Genomic DNA, 19,314 nt, shown 5'->3' with positions numbered 1-19,314 from the left:
TACAAGGCAGCAGCTTTCTTGCGGGGGGGGGGCATGGCAATGTTCTGCCTGTCTGCTTCCTCCACAGCCAGCTCCTCTTAGGATCCAGAGAACCAGTCCTCCTTGCTTCCTCATCCCCTGAGTCCTCTTTAAAAGCAGTGCAACAACCCACACATGATCTACCTGATGAGCGTTTAACCTCCATTTGGGGTTACCCTGATAATGAGCTATGCATTCCCCACCTCACATAACCTTCTGCTTCCAACTAGATGGGCACTTTTGACTGTCAGTCACCTATTCAGTCTATTCACAAGGGACACAACAAAAGTGATGGTGAGGTGAATCCTCATTATCTCTAATCCCTCTCCTTTGCTGTATCCCTGATCAATGGATATTCAATGGATATATTGAATTAGTGGCTGACAGTCAAGAGTGCCCATCTACTCAGGAGTAGAATGTCATACATTATTTAGAAAATAGGTATACCTCTCTCCACACCTGCTTAAGGTAGCTCAAAACTAAAAAAATAAAAGAAGCCAAGTGAAGTCAATACAGACAAGCCAGAGCATAAAATCACATAAAACAAACAGAGCAGTCTATAATTATATTGAAAAAATGGTTTTAAGGCTAGGATCAGACCAGTTTGGTGTAGTTTGGTGCACGGACTCTAATCTGGGAGAACCGGGTTTGATTCTCCACTCCTCCACTTGCGCCTGGCTGGATGGCCTTGGGCAAGCCGTAGCTCTGATAAGAGCTGTTCTTGAAAAAGAGCAGTTTCTGTCAGAGCTCTCTCAGCCCTACCTACCTCACAGGGTGTCTGTTGTGGGGAGGGGAAGGGAAAGGAGTTTGTAAGCTGCTCTGGGTAGTGAAGGGCGGGGTATAAATCCAATCTCTTCTTCTTCTTCTAAAATAGCTAAAAAGATGGAACTTCTTAGTTAAAAGTCTGGGTAAAGATAAAAGTATTGAACTGGAATCCAAAAGAAAGTAAAGCAGGTACCAGGCGAGCCTCAAGAGAAAGGATGTTCCAAAGGCAAGGTGCCATTAATGAAAAAGCACAGCATGTCTCTGGTTGCCACCTGCCTTACCTCTGCAGGTGGGGGTACAGAGAGCAGGGCTTAGATGAGGATCTTAACAGACTTCCATATATACACGCAGAGTAAAAACATGTTGTCCTTTTGTGTAAGTATAAGAGGAAATCCAATTAAATATTTAAAAGGAAGTCTGAAAAAGTTACTAAATAAATGAAGGTTCAAATGGAAATCTGCAGAAAGAAGAGGACACAACCTTTTGGTAAGGTTCGTCCATCAGTAAATGTCACTGGTGTCTCTAATTCTCGAGCTATCATAGGTACAGGAGGGTAAATGCGAAGACTTTCTTTAATACACATAGTGGTATAAGTCAGCTTTCCCAGGTGATCCCTGCAAGAAATCAGAAAGTACACTGGATTATTTTTAAGTCTCATAACATTTTCTACAACTAAAGTGAAAAAGAACACCAGCATCTAAATTGATATTGCTCAACATCCAAATATGACATGAATTGAAATGGGAAACTTCAGTCCACAATTTGTTGCCTGGGGCCTAAAGCAGGGATTGGGGGGGGGGGGGAGTTATTTTCCGTTAAGTCAATTCTTCACAAATAATGAGCCAACAAGTTGGAAACAGTCTGCTAGTTCTGAATTGTGTGGCCAGATAGGTTCCTGACAACTCCCTAATTTTGTAGTGTAAGGAAGGCAACAAACAGGTTTATTCATTTTAGGCAAGGTTAGTAGACTCTATCCTGCTTGGTATATCATGAGTTCAGCAGCAGTCTACTATATGTTTTTTAAACTGAGGGAACAATACAGTAAGAAACCTTACACTGATATTTGCTCATCTATATGAATTCACTTCAAAATTTAACAGTGTGTCTCTATCGTACTTTATTAAATTCTGTAGAAGCTGTTTCCTATGCTGAATTTGTCAGTTTATGTTTGTTTATACAGTATATCCCCAAAATCCACTACGGCCATAATGGAACATACTTGACAAAGTGGTTCTTTGTATTTCTGTGCAAAAACTTAACAAAGGGTCTTCTTAGCTGTGAGACCCTCTTTGTAGAGCAAAGTGTGCTAACATCCAAGCTGACATACTGAAGCAGTTAACTGACTTCCATACATTTCGAACAGCTTAAGAACTGCACCCCAAGACTCCCTACATTACCCTGCATATAAGGGCTTTTCTGTACATGTTATTTTTGTTGATTGTGTGCTTGTAAAAAAGACACATTACAGGCACACAACAGATGAAATAACACGTGCAGAAAAACTCTTTTAAAGGTGCTCATGAAAAAAACTGGAGAAACAGCTAGGAAAGGCTGAAGCAACCACTAGAGGGAGAAAACCACATGCAGAAAAGAAAAGAAAACAAACATGTTATGGGCACAGAACTGATGAAATAACATGTGCAGAATAACCATAGGGGAGGTAGAATACTCTTCTTTTACTTTTAGAAATCTCAGAACAGTTCAAAACTTTGACCCAGACTCTATGCAAATAAGAGAAAAGAACAGAAATGAAGTCTGACCATTGAATTGTTTCCTGTTCCCCAAGAAGCTCTTGTATCTCCTCTCTGCATCTCTGCTGATGTTCAGGATTCAGGGCCATACAATACAGAAGCCAAGAGACTCCACTAGCTGTAGTATCATGACCTTCAAACATGAATGTGTCCACTTCCGCTCGCAGGTCTTCATTGGATAACAGATTTCCATTTTCATCCTAGTGGGAAGACAGGGAATTATGATTTTTTTTAAAAGACCAAAAGTATATCTAAGCAAAAGATCAGCAAACCCCCAAAACAGTCCAGAGAAATAAAGTGATTTTTGCATGGTGCCTAAAAGATAAGTGCCTGTGCCAGCAAGGCCATTCTAGGAAGATGATTACACACAGACAGGGCACTATCTAGAGTTGCCAGATCTTCCACCAGCAATCCGTGCTTCCTAGTGCCACTCTTTTGGGTGGTAGGACAAAAAAAATTAGAAACATGATGTCACTTGCTGGTTTTCTTTGGAAGTGATGTCACATCACTCTAGGACTTGCCAGAAACACTGTCTCACCATAGAGTTTCCAGTGATGCTTACAGTGATGTGATGTCACTTCTGGTTCTCCTCGGAAGTGAAGTCATGTCACACATGCTGACAGCACTCCCCATGTCCTTGCTCCACCAGCTCCTGCCAGGTGTCGGCCATTGACTGGCAACTCTAGCACTACCCCTGAAAAGGCCCTATCTCCGGTCACCATGATTATAACCTCTAAGGAAGGAGGCATCCAGAGCAGGCCCTCAGATGTAAGCTAATAGTCACATCCTATAGGTGAACACAGTTCTTCAGATTGATTTAAGCATTTATGTGCTGTTTTTCTCCCCAAATCCCAAAGTTGCTTACAATATAAAAATATAAGGTAAAAAAACACGAAAAGGCAAATAAGAGAGGCTTTGTAGTGCAGGGCTGGTTCTCTCTCTCTCTCTCTCTCTCTCTCTCTCTCTGTGCCAGCACATCTTCCTCTCAAATCCAGGCTAGGACCCTCAGGCCAGGAGCCAAAGGCCAGAAGTCCTTTGGCTTGTGTCTCTGGGGCCAGTTCAGGCTTAAAAGGGTTACCCGCAAGAAAGAGACAGGGCATGATCTCATAGCAGCTGCCAGATGTTCCAGATTTCTTCCCCTCCTTCTGAAATTATTCCTTTAAATTGAGCCTGGAAACCAATGTGGAGTGGATCTTTAGTATAAATGAAATATCAGCATTGTAGATGGTTACATTATCACGTTAATAACCACACTGCCATATTCTGTAGTAGGTATGAACTTTGCAAAGGCAGGTAAACAGATAATGCATTACCACAGCCTCAGCTAACATCCACTCTCTTCTGGGAATGGAAAAAAAATACAAGTCCCAGACCCAGTTGCCCTCCCTTATCTGAATTGCTGAAGAAGATCATATAATGCATACGTCAAATGTAGCTTCTGCTAGCTGACAGATCAACTGCCAAGTATAATTCACACCTTTTGCTTCACTCGATAATTCTATCCAGACATTTTGAAGTGTGTGTGTGTGTGTGCAGAGGTCATTTCGGGGGGGGGGGAACGCGGGGGAACACAGTTCCCCCGGGTGAGGTGCAGGGGGGTGGGGGCACATGACGAAGCCCCACCCCCTGCTTCCAGCCGCCCCGCTTCCAGCCCTCATTCAGCCAGGAGGAGGCAGGAGAAGAGGGAGGGTAAGTTGCTTCCTCCCTGCCTCTCCCCACCCCTGCCTGCCTGGGGCCAGGGAGGGCCTTGGCGGGGCTTCCTTGCACTCCCGCCGGCCTTGCAGGTCCACCGCCGGGCCCCTGATGTCAGGGGGTGTGGCATATGCTAATGAGTTATGCTAATGAGGTCCCCTAGCTCTTTTTCTACGAAATGACCCCTGTGTGTGTGTGTGTGATGATATTATTACAACTGATCTCCAAGTGACAGAGATCAGTTTGCCTGGAGAAAATGACTGCTTTGGAAGGTGGATTCTATGGCATAACCCCACTGAGGTCCCTCCCCTTCCCAAACCCTGCCCTCCTCAGGCTCCACCCCCAAAATCTCCAGGTAATTCCCAACCCAGAGCTGGCAACCCTATTGTGGAATCATATTGTGTAATTTAACAGCATGTGCCTGGTTCCCTTTGTAGATATAATGTCCAATGCATGATGCAAGTATGCTGTGATAAGGCAGGCCCAGCTGGCACAAGCCGTAGAACACTGGCCAGGGACTTACTTAGTGTTTACTAGATTTCTATATTATTTATTCTCGTAACAGCTCTATTCATGATTGATTATTCCTACATGCAGGTATGGGAATTAAGAAAGGCATCCCAATGGATAAATCATACTGTGTTTATCATTTGACCTCTTCATTTTTCAAACCATATTACTCAGTACATTTACATAAACACCACACAGATCGGGGGTGGGGTGGATTTTCCTTCCTTCAAATCTGTCAAAACTGGCAGTGTGCAGGCTATATAAATCTGTATGGTAGCTCTCTTCATCTCAACAGGCTCTCCTGGGCTGTCTCATCCTTCAAATCTGCCAGTACACATTCTTGGGCTTTTATAGTAAGGACACCAGTCTTATTTAAGAAAATTATGTAAGACCAAGTTGTTCAAAAGGCTATTTGAACATGGTTCTTTTCATTTTGTGTAGATTAATTGGTGATTTTTCTGTATTGTTTTTTATAGTTAGTTGATACATTGTTCTTTTATTATTAGTTATTATTTTGCTGTCAAGTTGTAATGTATATATGGTGACCCCGTAGGGTATTTATGTCAAAAGACATTCAGAAGTGGTTTGTTCCTATCCAAGTGCTAACCAGGACTAACTGGCTTAGCTTCCAAGATCTGACAAGATTGGGCTAGCCTGTGCCATTCAGGTTAGGTCTATATTATATTACTTACAGTGACTGTTACTACTTAATATTTACTCTGTTATAAACTGCTTTGAATCTTGTTAGTGTCCTGCAGGGGGCATGGGAGGGGTTAAATAGCTAGCATAGTCAAGTTAAGGACTTCCTGGTATTTTTATTCTTATTTCTGTATTGCTTATAGACAAAGTTTTCTCAGTAGTTTTTTTATTATTTTATCTTTCATTTCTCACCTACAAAATTTTATGTGTACCATGGAAAATAAGAGAAAAGAGACAAGAATATATAGTATTGGCAGATTTGTTAAAGGATAATGGGATTCAATATCAATGGCTACTTCCGGAAGGGCTATTTTTTCTTTATAGAGGCAAAAGGAATAAAATTAATTATATCTTTAAACTTGAAGACTTTTTAGACCGAAATGGAGAAGATCTGGGTTGGAAAGGTGAAGAGACTAGTGATGTCGATGAAGATCAGCAGGATAAGTCAATAAAAACAGGGAAAACATACAATAAGAAGAAAAATAGACAGAGAAAAAAATATGGTGCATTTAAAATGACGATGTGACAGAAAGAAAAAGAGAGGAAGGAGGTGATGGAAGAAGAAAATGATGGATAAATGGACTTTGAAAATCCCTCAATGTAAATGGCTTGAATGCACCCAAAAAAAGGAATCGTATTTTCCACCAAATTAAAAAAATTAAAGCGGATGTAGTGTGTCTCCAAGAGACACACATCATACAGAAGGACTACAAATATTTAGAAAGGAAGAAATTAGGGAAAAGCTTTTTTGCAACAGATGGGAAACAAAAGAAGAAGGGTGTAGCAATATACGCTAAAGAATTTTTAAATCCAGAACTTGTATACTCAGCAGAAGATGGGCGAGTGTTGATTATACGTATAAGAAGGAATGCCAAAACTATGCTAATTATCAACATTTATGCCCCTAACAAAAAGCAGTATGAATTTTATGAGAAAATAAGGGAAAAGATAGCAGAGCAATTGTTTGAAGAGCTATGTTTGATCGGGGATTTTAATGCGGTATTTGATGATAAAATGGATAGGAAGAATGAAGTGAAAAAGACTGTACAAAAGAATGAACTCCCGTGGCCATTTTATATATTGGTAGATCATGAATTTTCGCTGGTGGATGCTTGGAGAGTTAAAAACGATAATAAAAAAGAATTTACATTTTACTCGGCCAGGCATCAATTCTGGTCGAGGCTAGATATGTCACGATTGTCTACATCAGTAGTAAATGATATTAGTGAGACAGAAATTTTACCGCCTTCCTTTGCAGATGATAATCCGATAATGTTGACACTTTTAGATATGCCCAAGATAAGCAGATGGACATTGAACACAAGTATTTTTCAAGATGAAAAATTTCTTTTGGAGTCCAGAAAGGAATTTGAGGCCTTTTTTAAAGATAACTGGCAGCCTGAAATCTCAATAGATATAATATGGGATACTTTTAAGGCCTATGCTAGAGGATGGGTGATACGACAAAATGCATGTGGGGAAAAACAAAAAGAAATGGCTTACAAGCGGATTGTTAATCAAATAAAACTCAAATTAAAATACAGAAAAAAGGAATGGAACTACAATGAACTAAGAAGAAAGTACAGAAATTACAACACCAACTTAACTGTTTTATAACAGAAAAAATTGCAAAGAAGGTTCAATATGCTAAACAATATTTTTTTCAAAATGTAAATAAACCAACGAGGTGGCTGGCCTATATGTTGAGGAAAGAAAAAGAAAAAAAAATCATTAAAAGTTTGAAAAATGAAGAAGCAGAGGAAAAATTTTAGTTGAAAGAAATAAAGTCGATAGTAGAAAACTTTTAGAAAAACCTGTACTATCAGAAAGACTCTAACCTGGAAGAAATCCAAAATTTCTTAGCAAAGCAAATAAATAAGGAATTTGCAGAAAATCATAGGAAGATCTTGGACGAACCTATAACAATGTGTGAATTGGTGGAAGCAATAAGAAGGCAAAAAGAAAGGAAAACACCGGGACCAGGCAGTATTCCTGCTCCTGCTGAATTTTATAAAGAATATGAGGATCAAGTTATTATACCACTAAAACAAACAATTATTAACGTACTAGAAACTGGAGAAATACCCAATTTGTGGAAAGAGGCATTAGTAACACTGATACACAAAGAGCATAATGAGGTTAAAAATTATAGGCCAATTTTGCTGTTAAACTCCGATTATAACATCTTCACCTCAATATTAGCAGCAAAGAAGGTTTTATCTCAGGTAATATCTAAAATCCAAGCAGGTTTTTTTACCAATTAGACAAATCAAAGACAATGTTAGAATGATATTAAATGTATTAGAGTACTATGAGAAGCATAGTGAAAAAAGGTAGCCATGATTTTTGTTGACGCAGAAAAAGCGTTCGACAATATAAGTTGGAAATTTATATTAGAAAAGTTGAAAGTATCAAAATGCGGTGAAAACTTTTTGACAATGATTAAAGCTATTTATATTAACCAGAAGGCCAAAATTATAATAAATGGTGACATAACCAACAGTTTTGAAATTAATAAAGGGGTAAGACAAGGTTGTCCTTTGTCCCCCCTGCTGTTCATTTATGCAATGGAAACTTTACTAGATATGTTCAGAAAGAAGAAAGAAATCCTAGGACTAAAGATAGGTGAGAAAGAAGTGAAAGTTCAAGCCTTTGCAGACAACATGGTCTATACAGTGGAAGATCCAAAATTATCTATGGAACAATTCCTGAAAACAATACAGGAATATAGCATGATAGTAGGCCTGAAAATTAATAGAAATAAGACCAAAATCTTGACAAAAAACTGTGATGCAGAAACAGGAGTATATTCAAAAGAAATCTCGGTTTACGATTAGTAAAAAAGTGAAGTATTTAGAGATATTTATAACCAAAAGGTGCAGTTCTCTTTTTCAGGATAATTATGTTAAGGTCCTATCCGAAATTAAGGGTGACTTAGAGCGATGGAAAGACTTACAAATTTCATTACTAGGTAGAGTGGCTACCGTAAAAATGAATGTGTTGCACTGTATAATGTTCTTATTTCAAACTATACCAATTATTAAAAATAAGATTGGGTGGCATTCATATCTATGGTACCAGAAAGTGACAAAGACCAATCGTTTCAGACAACATTGGATTAGAGGAGCTATATATGAAATTTGGGAAGAAGCCAAAAATAAGTACTACCAGAGGATACCTCAATGGATTTCACCTATTGAGGCCTTTTTTAGGCCTACATTATTTATTAAATACCCTAAATGGAGAAATTTAGATTTATTAGATGGGAAAGGCAATTTAATACCAGAAGAAGAATTGAGAAAAAGCAATACTAAGTTAACGTGGTGGGAAAAGGTGACACTGAATTCAAGATGGACAAAAGATTAAAAAATAAGCTTTTACAATAAAGCAACAGGTTTAGACCAGATATGGATCAATAGCAACGATAAGATCATAGGGAAAATATATAATTATATGTTAGAAGATAAAATGCAAGACGAATGGGTCAAACCGCAGATGATAAAATGGACACAGAAAATAGGAAATAATATAGAGTTATAAAAATGGTCTAAGATGTGGTCCAGAAATATAAAATATATTGACAGCTAACTTTAAAGAAAATCTGATTAAGATGTTTTATATGTGGCATATATCACCGGAGAGATTAAATAAATATAATAAGACCATATCTAGAAATTGCTGGAAGTGCAAATTTAATATTGGTACATTTTATCATATTTGGTGGGTCTGTAAAAAGGCTGAAAAATACTGGAAGATAATAAAATGGGTTATAAAAGGGATTTTAGAAGTGGAAATACAATTAATGCCAGAATTTTTTAAAAGTATATTACCTGAAGAACTTAAAGAAACAGAAGTTTATTTAATTATGCATATTTTGGCGGCAGCAAGGATTCTATTTGCGAGATATTGGAAAAATGAAAGCATTCAAATAAAAGATGAATTAATAAGTAAAATATTAGAAGTTGCTGAATTAGAGAAATTAACATTTACTATTCTGGGTAAAAGTGAAAAGGAGTTTGATTTTAAAAAGTGGCATAAAATGTATGTTTGGTTACAAAAGATGGAAGAGAGTAAATAATGAAGTAATTATTGAAATGATATAAAAAACTGGAAGTTTTTGTTATATGAGCTGTATGCATTTATATGTTTGATTTTGTATAGTTTAAAATGATAAATAAGCATGGGGAAAAGAAAAAAAAAGGACTTCCTGGTATTTTTCAAATAATCCCCTCCTGTCACCTGATTGCTCATTGGAGACTTCCTCTCTTTTTGAATCCATGTCCTCCCTGGTTGTTGTTGTTGGAGGAGGAAGAAATTGGATTTATATCCCATCCTTCATTACCCAAGGAATCTCAGAGTGGTTTACAATCTCCTTCCCCTCCCCACAACAGACACCCTGTGAGGTAGGTGGGGCTGAGAGAGCTCTTTTGAGAACTGCCCTTGAGAGAACAGCTCCGAAATAACTTGTGACTGACCCAAGGTCACACCAGCAGCAGCATGTGGAGGAATGCAGAATCAAACCCAGTTCTCCCAGATTAGAGTCTGCACTCCTAACCACTAAACCAAACCGTCTCTCAGTTACACAGTTAGATGGTTAGACATTTAGAACCTTCTCTCTCCTCTCCTCTTTACATAGTTGTTGCTCTTCTAAATAAAATTGTTTATTCTTTTGGCAGCTTGAGCTCTGCTACTTTTGCATATTTATTTATTAATATTTAAAATTCTGCCAACATAAGCAGGATAGAACTATTTTAATAAGTAAAAATAAATACAATAAACTTGCTGAGGAAATCAGTTTTTCCCAGGACAACTGTTAAAGTTTCTATTATGGGAAACAGCAGTTCTCATTGAGGGGGCAGGAGTTGCACTATTGTAGGTTGCCGGGGTGCCAGGCTATAGCCAGTGATACTATTTAAAAAACAAGGGGCAGGTGCTAGAAAATCACCTTTTATCAACAACAGCCAATTTGATTTCTTGTAGAAAAGTATTCAATAGGAAAAGAATAACACGTGGTTAGGCCCTTAGACATTGTTCAGTTTAATATGCAATATCAAACACAGAGCATCACTTTTCTGGGACTGGATGAATCACTATAACTTTCACCTTTGCACAAAGAAGAATGTCCAGAAAGTCCAGACGCCTCTTCTTCAGGATTTTTTCAAGTTCTCGCTCATTCTTGAGAGATTCTTTCCTCTCTCTTATTACTTTATCTGCATTAAATATAAATAATGAGTGAAGATATGTATAAGAGGTAAGCAAAGAAATCTATTGATACCGCCCAGCACAGCCCAGAACATATTAAAAGAGACTATGTGGCTCTGGGTAAAAAGGTGAAGGAATTGGGAGTGCAGGTTGTATTCTCGTCAGTTCTTTCTGTTGAAGGCGGTGGCTTAGGAAGAGAAAGAAGAATACTGCAGATCAATGATTGGCTATGTAGATGGTGTCATCAGGAAAAGTTTGGATTTTTGGACCATGGCTTACATTTTTGAGATGAAGCTCTTCTATCAGGGGATGGTTTGCACCTCACGAGGGTAGGAAAAAATGTGTTTGGAAACAGCCTTGCAAACCTAATAAGGAGAGCTTTAAACTAAATTCTGTGGGGGAGCAAGACAAAAATGCAAAGCCAATAACTGGAAATAAGAACTCTAAAGTTTTGCAGGGAGTGGCACGTATGCTAGATAACATTAACTCACATGTAACTACAGAAACAAAAACCTCAGGGTGCATAAAAATGGATTCCAATGTCTCTACACTAATGCATAGAGTATGGGAAACATACAGGAGGAACTTGAAGTCCTAATATAGGAAGGGGACTGAAAAGTACTGGGTTCCCCCAGCCCCAACCAATACCCACTTTGGCGGGACATTCAAACCCTCCAATGGGAATAGGGGGTGCTGGGTGGATATGTATATAGTTGGCCCTGTCAGGCCATTAGAGATAGTCTTGTCTTAAGTACAATAAACGTGTGCAACCGCATGTCATCGTCCGAGTCCTCCATGCAGCGAACCCAGTACTTTTCAATGGCGACAAGGATGGGATCCCGCCGAGCCAGGCTTGGCTCGCATCCCAGCGTAGCACTGAGCATCGTTCCAGCAAACGCACCCCACATCGCTCTCAAGCAGCACCGCACCGCACACCACATCAAGGAACACCACTCCCCGCTAATGCTACGCCATGGCCTCTGCTTGGGGGAACTTAGAGATCTTCGATCCAGCCCATCCCGAACTCTGGGACTCGTGGACCGACCAACTGACTTGCCACTTCGTCTACAATGAAGTGACCGACCCGGGAAAAAGACGAGCCCTCCTCCTCAGCTCCTGTGGAGTGAACACGGTCCGCCTCGCAAAGAGCCTCCTCGCACCCCGATCAATCCTCGAGTGCTCGTACAAGGAGATCGTCGACGCCCTGACAAGCTACCTCACGCCCCGGCCAACTACGCTCGCAAGGCGGGTTGAGTTCCAGGGCCGTGTCCAGAAACCGGGCGAGTCGGCCGCGGCTTTCATGGCGGCCCTGCACCAGCTGGCCATGGACTGTGCCTTCACCAAGGAGAACCTCTTGACGCAATTTGTGTGGGGCATCAGCGACATAAAGCTGCGAAGAACCATCTTCAAATACTTGAAGGGCTGTCATATAGAGGATGGTATGGAGTTGTTTTCTGTTGCCTCAGAAGGTCAGACCAGAACCAACTGGTTGAAATTAAATCAGAAGAGTTTTCGGCTAAACATTAGGAAGAACTTCTTGACAGAGCAGTTCCTCAGTGGAACAGATTTCCTCGGGATGTGGTGGGCTCTCTTTCTTTGGAGGTTTTCAAACAGAGGCTAGATGGACATCTGACAGCAATGCTGATTCTGTGAACTTAGGCAGATCATGAGAGGGAGGGCAGGAAGGGTTGCCTCAGTGCTGAGTTCTTGTGGCCTTTTCTTACATGCCCAGGGAAATGCTGATTGCCACTTTGGGGTCAGGAAGCAATTTTTCTCCAGGCCAGCGATCCTGGAGGTTTTTTATCATCTTCTGGATGTGGAACAGTGGTCACTGTGGGTGTGAAAGGGGTGTACAGCTGTATGTCTAAATGTAATTTATTTCATATGAATTTTGGCTAGATACGTACATAATATAGCCCACAAAGAAGCTGATAATCATGAATGCAGGACTTTCATGACAAATTGTCCATGGATAAAGTTTACATTTATTCTTCTTTTCTGTCTCTACAATAGTTGTTTATAAACAAAAGTAAGAAGACAGTCCTTCCTAAAAACTTGAATATAAATTCCTCTTTGCCTTCTGTCCTCAGATTCTCATTAACAACATATTGAAATTCAAATGTGTTGTGGAAACTCTAAAAATACTTCTCAGAAGCCACAGAAAATCCCTGACCAGGGATGATCAGAAGAAAGGACCATGACTATGAGATATACCTGTGTGAAGATGAGCTAGTTTGCAACCTTTGTGAAACTGACGTCCTTCTGAAGTGAACCAGTAAACAAGGTCATTATGATAAAGAGGTGTCTTCATTCTTTGATACATCATGAAGCAGAGGTCATACACAGTTTTAATGTAGAAATTGTCACTGTGGGCAGAGAAGAGGAGACAAGTTAGATTCAGAAAGCAGGTGTACAGACATTAGAATAATAAAATCATAGAGTTGTAAGAAACCTCCAGGGTCATCTAGTCCGACCCCCTGCACAATGCAGGAAATTCACAAGTACCTCCCCCTCCACTCCCACAGTGACCACTGTTCCACACCCAGAAGATGACAAAAAACCTCCAGGATCCCTGCCCAAACTGGCCTGGAGAAAAATTGCTTCCTGACCCCAAAGTGGCAATTAGCCACTTCCTGACCACAAAGTGACAATCAGTGTTTCTCTGAGCATGTAAGAAAGGGCCATATTCACTGGGAAGTCTTACTGAACTTTTGTCTTTCTTCTAACTTAGTTCATATGCTTAGGATCAGACTGAAGGTTTTATGAAGTGAGAACAAAGTTCAGTAGGAAATAAGCAAACACTTTTATCATAGAAACAAAGAAATGAGATACATTTTCAGCCCTGTAGGGGCTACATAGAAAACACAATACCTTAAACAATGAAATAGAGCTTTACTACTACAATACAGTTAATTTCAAATTATGCGAATAGAGACCTTCTAAAAATCTCCAACAGAAGTGACATGGAGTTTGAAATAAAGTGTACGATATTTTAGAAGTACAAGTAGATTTTTGTTCTGTATGTATTTACAAAGGTGGAGTCATATTTCCTGAGGAATGCTAGTATATGATCTGTCTATATGGAAACATGTGCACGGGAGTTCCTGGATTGGTGAGGTTGTGTCATGGGCTAAGGCACTGGCAGATGGAGAAGCTGAAAACCAGAAAGAGGCCAAAGTCCTGGGACCCCAGAAAGAAGCATCAATAATGATGTCCAGGCATCCCAAGAGACCAAGCCATCTCTCCTGCATTTCAACTCAGATTGCTGCAGCCCTTGAAGTGTCTCCCCAATTTACCACTCAAGCTTACCACAAGCTCCCACCCCCATGGGAGTACTCAGCACCATGACCAGACCTGGCACCTTAAAGAGCCAGAAGCCTTTTCCTGGAGAGGCAGGGCTTGTGTCCCCACCTTTTTGAAGGAGTATTTAAGGTCTCATTCCTCCTGAACCTTTACTGCAATGACACCCGAGCATTATGTATTGTTGAGGTGACTCTATTCCCTTACCTTAACCCGGAGAGTTTAGCCTTAAGGAGGACAGTGGGGCCTGGTGATCCCCCTGAATTAACTGAACTCCAGACTACAGAGACCAGTCCCTCAAACCATGCCCTCTCCAGGCTGTACCTCCAAATCTCCAAGAGTTTCCCAACCCAGTGTTGGCAACCCTACAGGACAGTTTGCTTCACATGAACCCTTGTCTGTCTGTAGATTTTGCCTTATCTGAAGGAGCCATGTTATACTGACCTGTTTGTCTGACAATTGCTTTCGTAACTGAAGGCGCATTTCATGATGCTGTCAAGAGTCATCAAGCTGACATGTTCAAACAATTCCACTGATGTTTTGGTGTCTTTCAGGACCAATTTTTCCCATTTGTCCTATAAGTATCATAAAGATACAGAAATGTAAATAGGGAGTTTTCCATAGAGACCTTTTTATTTATATTCTGATCCCAGCCGATGTCTGTTAGTGTAGGTGTTTACAGGTTTTGTTGAGAATTCTTCATATCATGCAGAATGAAAAAACTGGAATATTCCAGGGAATATGACCTAAATTAAAGAAAATTAGAAACCCCAGACAATGTTTTTTTCTTCAGTGATCAATTCCTTGAATTTTTAGATTGTCGAATATGCCAGTAAGTGATCAGAAAGGCTCCAGCACTTCTGTCATTCCGTAAACTATGTAAATGGTTCAGGAGGGCATTTTTATAAAGGTAATAGAGCTAACAGAATTCATCAGGAAGGTGCTTTTATCAAGGGAATGGGACTTTAGTCTATCCCACCCTGCATTATAGATTATCTGTTTGTTGTATGTATTGTCCTGGTCTTATTGCATTGTTTTCTACTTTTATAATCCCGTTCTTTGTAATGCTTGACACATTTTCAGTGTTGCTTAACCAACATACCTGAAGGACCACCTATTCCTTCACTAACCTACCTGACTGCCATGATCATCTTCCAAGGTCCTGGAACTGGCTCTACCTCCCTCATCCCTTGCCAGTGACCAGGGGGGACCTGGCGGCAATCATAGCAGGAGGGTCTTCTTGGTAGTGGCACCAAAAATCTGGAACTTTTTCCCCAGAGAGACATGGCTATCCCCTTCTGTTGCTGTCTTCAGCCAGCAGATGAAGACTATGGCTAGAGCTACACAACTGGACCATAGCTTTCCCAGGCAGATATTGCCAGGGTGAAGGAAGGAGGGAAAGCTGAAGACAGGGAGGTAGATAAAAGATGTTTCACTAGCGGGTTGGAAGGAGAGAAGGAAGCAGAAAAAGGGGAGATGCTATGAAGGCTTTCAGTGAAGAGAAAAAGGAAATAACAGTAGAGGGGAAAATGAGATGACCCCAAGTCCTTGTAGGTACCCCACTTGTATGAACTAAACAAGTGGTTTCCAGCTTCATGGTTACTTTACAGTACTGACATGGGGACCATTTGTAAGAAAATCACTGCACAGGAGAAAACCCATTTCTTTTGTAACATACTTGGCTGTTTCCTGTTTCCTCCCAGTCACCTCTGAGCAGGTACAGTGTGGCTGTGGGAAAAGTCATGGGTGGAAGGACAATGGTGAAGGATTCACAGGTGTGGGGAAAATTAAACTCTGCTCATCATTTATTGAATCTTCTCTTGAAGTGTCCAAGTCTTTGTATCACCCTTAGTCAGCAAATGTAGTTGAGAAAAACTGCATAACTCATTTGAGTCTATGATTTAAGAGTAGCTGGATTGATGTGCATGCTAAAGCAGATCTTCTTAGCTTTTCAGGAGCCAGCAATCAACTGATTACAACATAAATATTGGACTTATGTATTTCTTTTATTAATTATAATAATTACAAAAATGAGTTCTGCAATTATCATAATGAATATGAAAATAAAACAAATCCCCCATCTAAACAGCCTATAACCGAAGGACCCTATGTTTTCTTTCATTTCATTCTGGTTTCTTTCATTATTGCAATCTCCACCTCTCTTGGTTTCACATTCAGCATTTTACTAATAAAAGTATTGAGGAGAGCACAGAGTTCCTTGAGGGAAGGAGGTAGTGAGGCTCTGGGCTTTCTTGATTGACTGCAAGCTGTAGCTACTAGGATTATATAAGTGTGAAGTATTCCAGTACTGAAGGACATCGTGTGAGACTTTGCCTTCATCTCTCCTCCCACTGCCTGCCCTGCTGTGTCATTTTTCCCTTTGCAACCTGTCATCCTCTGCTTGCCTGCTGCTCTCCAAAACTTAACCCCTATCCAAACAAATCTACCTCATGGGCTTTCTACTGCTGCCTGCCTGGCCCAGTGCCTTACCCTCCTTGTGCCACCCAGTCTGCCTCTTCTTCATGCTACTATTTGTCAAGCGAAGTGGCTACAGTGCTGTCTTTGTTACAGTTAGGGTCCGTTCAGACGGCTCTTTAGATCTGCGCCAGACATGAGTGCCTGGCAGATTTAAAGGTAATGCCCAGACACAAACATCTGGGAAACGTCCCTGTTCCATGGGCATCCCATTTTGCCGCGCTTCGGAGCCGTACTTAAAAGATACCACTTTAAATCTGGAGTTTTTGGGTCCCGATGGGACAACTGCGGACTTTCACCTATCTGATCGTTCCACCAGCGCGCAATTTGGTCCTGCTTGGACTGTCCTGTTGGTCGGAATTACGGCTATGCGTCCCTCACGTGGTGCTTTGAACGTTTGATTTCGCTCACGCGTGGATCTACAAGGACGTGCGATCACACCTATGTGCATGTGCAAAATGTTTTGGTTTTTTTTAAAAAAAACCACTGCACACACCTCCTTCAGTGAATACTGTCTAGACAATCCACAGTGGAAACAGCACACGGTAAGACGATTTCCCCAGGGGATGTCTGGTCATGCGAGGACGGATTAAAAAGATGGGGATCAAATTTGAGCCGGCATAATGGCGGAATTACCTGCCCATCTGAACGGACCCTTAGGAATCTTTCCAATCAATTCTCCTATAGACTTTAATGTCAAACATGGGTGCCTTTCCTTGTCTTAAAAAGGAGGCCCCTTCATTCTATGTGGGAGTCTTCCATTCAAACCAGTGGGAAATAATAATGAAATGGAATTATGAATATGCAACAAAAATAATGAAAGAAACAATAATGAAACAAAATCATACAACTAGATTCGAATCCGGTAGTACTTTAGAGACCAACAATATTTGGAGGGTATAACCTTTCAAGAGTCAAAGCTGGTCTCTAAGGTGCTACTGGAGTCTAATGTAGCTGTTCTACTGCAGACCAACATGGCCTCAGCACTGGGCAATATGAAACAGTTCCTTTTGGAATTATTAACAAAAACCAAAAGAAATGAACCAAAATTCACACAAGTCTGTCTAATAGATATTTAGAATACTGATGATAAATAAACATTTTGATAGTTCATATTTTTTGGGGGGTGTTAAGTGGAAAGGTTGGAGAACACATACTGTAAACAAAGTTGGTCCAGAATCTGTGATGAAGAATCGAAGGAATTTAGGGAATACACTTGTAGCCACTGTGGTAATTCTATTGTTTCACAACAGATATGCTGGTGCACACTGACCAACAACCAAAGGATTGAGCTACCGACACCACATAATAACTCAGGCCTTCAGACAGAAAAGAAGACCCTCCCCCAACCAAGTTTCTGTTTAAAGGGGGAAAATGTCACGAGTCCAAGCAAAGACCTGGGTATAGCCAAAGCATCTATCTAGACTGAGTCCTGTAATGTCAGTGATATAAGGCAGGGGTCCCCAATATGGCATCCATGGGCACCATGGTGCTCGCTAAAACCTTTCTTGGCACACACCAAGTGCATTTAGAAAGCGGGTGGGGCGAGGTGGAGCTTTTGCCCAGCAGGACATCTGATTAACCATTGGATTTTTTATTGGCTGTGCAGATTTTTTTAAATGCTGTTTTGGCAGCAGCTACAGCCACAGCACAAGGATCTTCTGTGTGACTGAAGGTAAGCCGTGGCAGCAGCCATTTTGTGGCTGGCTCCACCTCCTGTAGCAGCCATTTTGTTCCTGGCTCCACCTTCTGCAGCAGCCATTTTGTGACAGGCATTTTGTGGCTGTGCTCACCATGCTGTGTCAGAATTCCAAGGTGCCCACAGGCTGAAAAAGATTTGGGACCCGGATATAAGGAATGGCAGCTTTTCCTTAAGAGGATGAGAAGAACTGACCTTGTGCCAGTAGCATTTCTTACCAGCATCACTTTGACTGAGTCTGTCATTAGAGAAACATATGGCTTCAACACCTCATAATGGAACCCTGGAGTCAGCAGCTTCCGGTGCTGCTGCCACTTCGGCCCATTCAGTATCAGTAAGCCCTTTCCTGCCAGTGGATAAAGAGACATGAGAAACACAAGTCAAGGGGGAAATGAGTTAGACACATTTTACACCACCTTAATGTTACATGTTCTGTTATATAATCTAAAGCAATGAACTGATGATGATACAGAAGAATAATGTACGTATTTGACACATGAAATTAGGGATGCTCACAAACACCCACTGGTTCAGCCCATACCTTGCCCATTGGCCAGAGCTGGGAACAGACCCTTGAATGGGCTTTCCTGCTCCTCATAAGGGCCCAGCACGGTTCATCAGAAATTTCAAAAGAGCATGGTATAGTGTGTTACAATTTATTTTCTTTATAGGGAGAAAAAAGGAGAGCAAGAAGCACTCTCATTCTCTGTCTTCCAGAGGCGAGGAGTCACCCTTTGGAGGAGCCAATGTTTGGCAGTATCAAGAGAGGTGGAAAGGCCAACCACAACATGATGAGGAGATCCAAGCACAGTGCTCTCACCTGCTATACCTGCCTGCTGTGACGTTCACATGATCCCTAGTGAAAATAGGTGTGCTTATTTGACCTAATTGGTTCATGGGATTATTTATCTATTTATTTATTTCTCACATTTCACACCCAGCCAAGGCTGGTTCAGAGCAGCTTACATAAAATCAGCATATATTTACAATAAAACAATTAAAACATTTAAAACAATGCTAAAACCAAATAACAGTAACACAGTAGGTGCTAGTATTGTTGTTGCTAGATCAATGATGGCTACCATATTAGCTCTTTCTTCTCATAACTGGCTCCTAGGTCTACTTCAGGCATCTTTCAGGCAGCTGGCACAGGCTGATGTTATAGATTCCAGAGACAACAGGGCTTCCTATCCTTCAGCTACT

The 19,314-nt window shown here is 40.7% G+C and overlaps 1 protein-coding gene across 1 annotated transcript in view; it reads right to left on the bottom strand.

Annotated features, from left to right (window-relative positions):
• Window positions 1-19,314, bottom strand: part of LOC107121648 (cytochrome P450 4B1-like) — a 40,785-nt gene that overhangs the window by 10,806 nt on the left and 10,665 nt on the right. The window contains exons 4-9 of the mRNA XM_015424614.1: window positions 18,330-18,457; window positions 14,382-14,512; window positions 12,852-13,003; window positions 10,539-10,645; window positions 2,544-2,734; window positions 1,264-1,397 (exon numbers count right to left, since the gene is read on the bottom strand). Of these exons, the coding sequence (XP_015280100.1) occupies window positions 1,264-1,397; window positions 2,544-2,734; window positions 10,539-10,645; window positions 12,852-13,003; window positions 14,382-14,512; window positions 18,330-18,457 (843 nt within the window). The remainder of the gene's footprint in view (window positions 1-1,263; window positions 1,398-2,543; window positions 2,735-10,538; window positions 10,646-12,851; window positions 13,004-14,381; window positions 14,513-18,329; window positions 18,458-19,314) is intronic.

This window comes from Gekko japonicus, unplaced genomic scaffold, assembly GCF_001447785.1.
Source record: "Gekko japonicus isolate JY-2015 unplaced genomic scaffold, Gekko_japonicus_V1.1 scaffold2816, whole genome shotgun sequence".
NCBI lineage: Eukaryota > Metazoa > Chordata > Lepidosauria > Squamata > Gekkonidae > Gekko > Gekko japonicus.
Note: the sequence above shows the minus strand (reverse complement) of the source record. Positions and strands in the feature narration are given on the sequence as shown.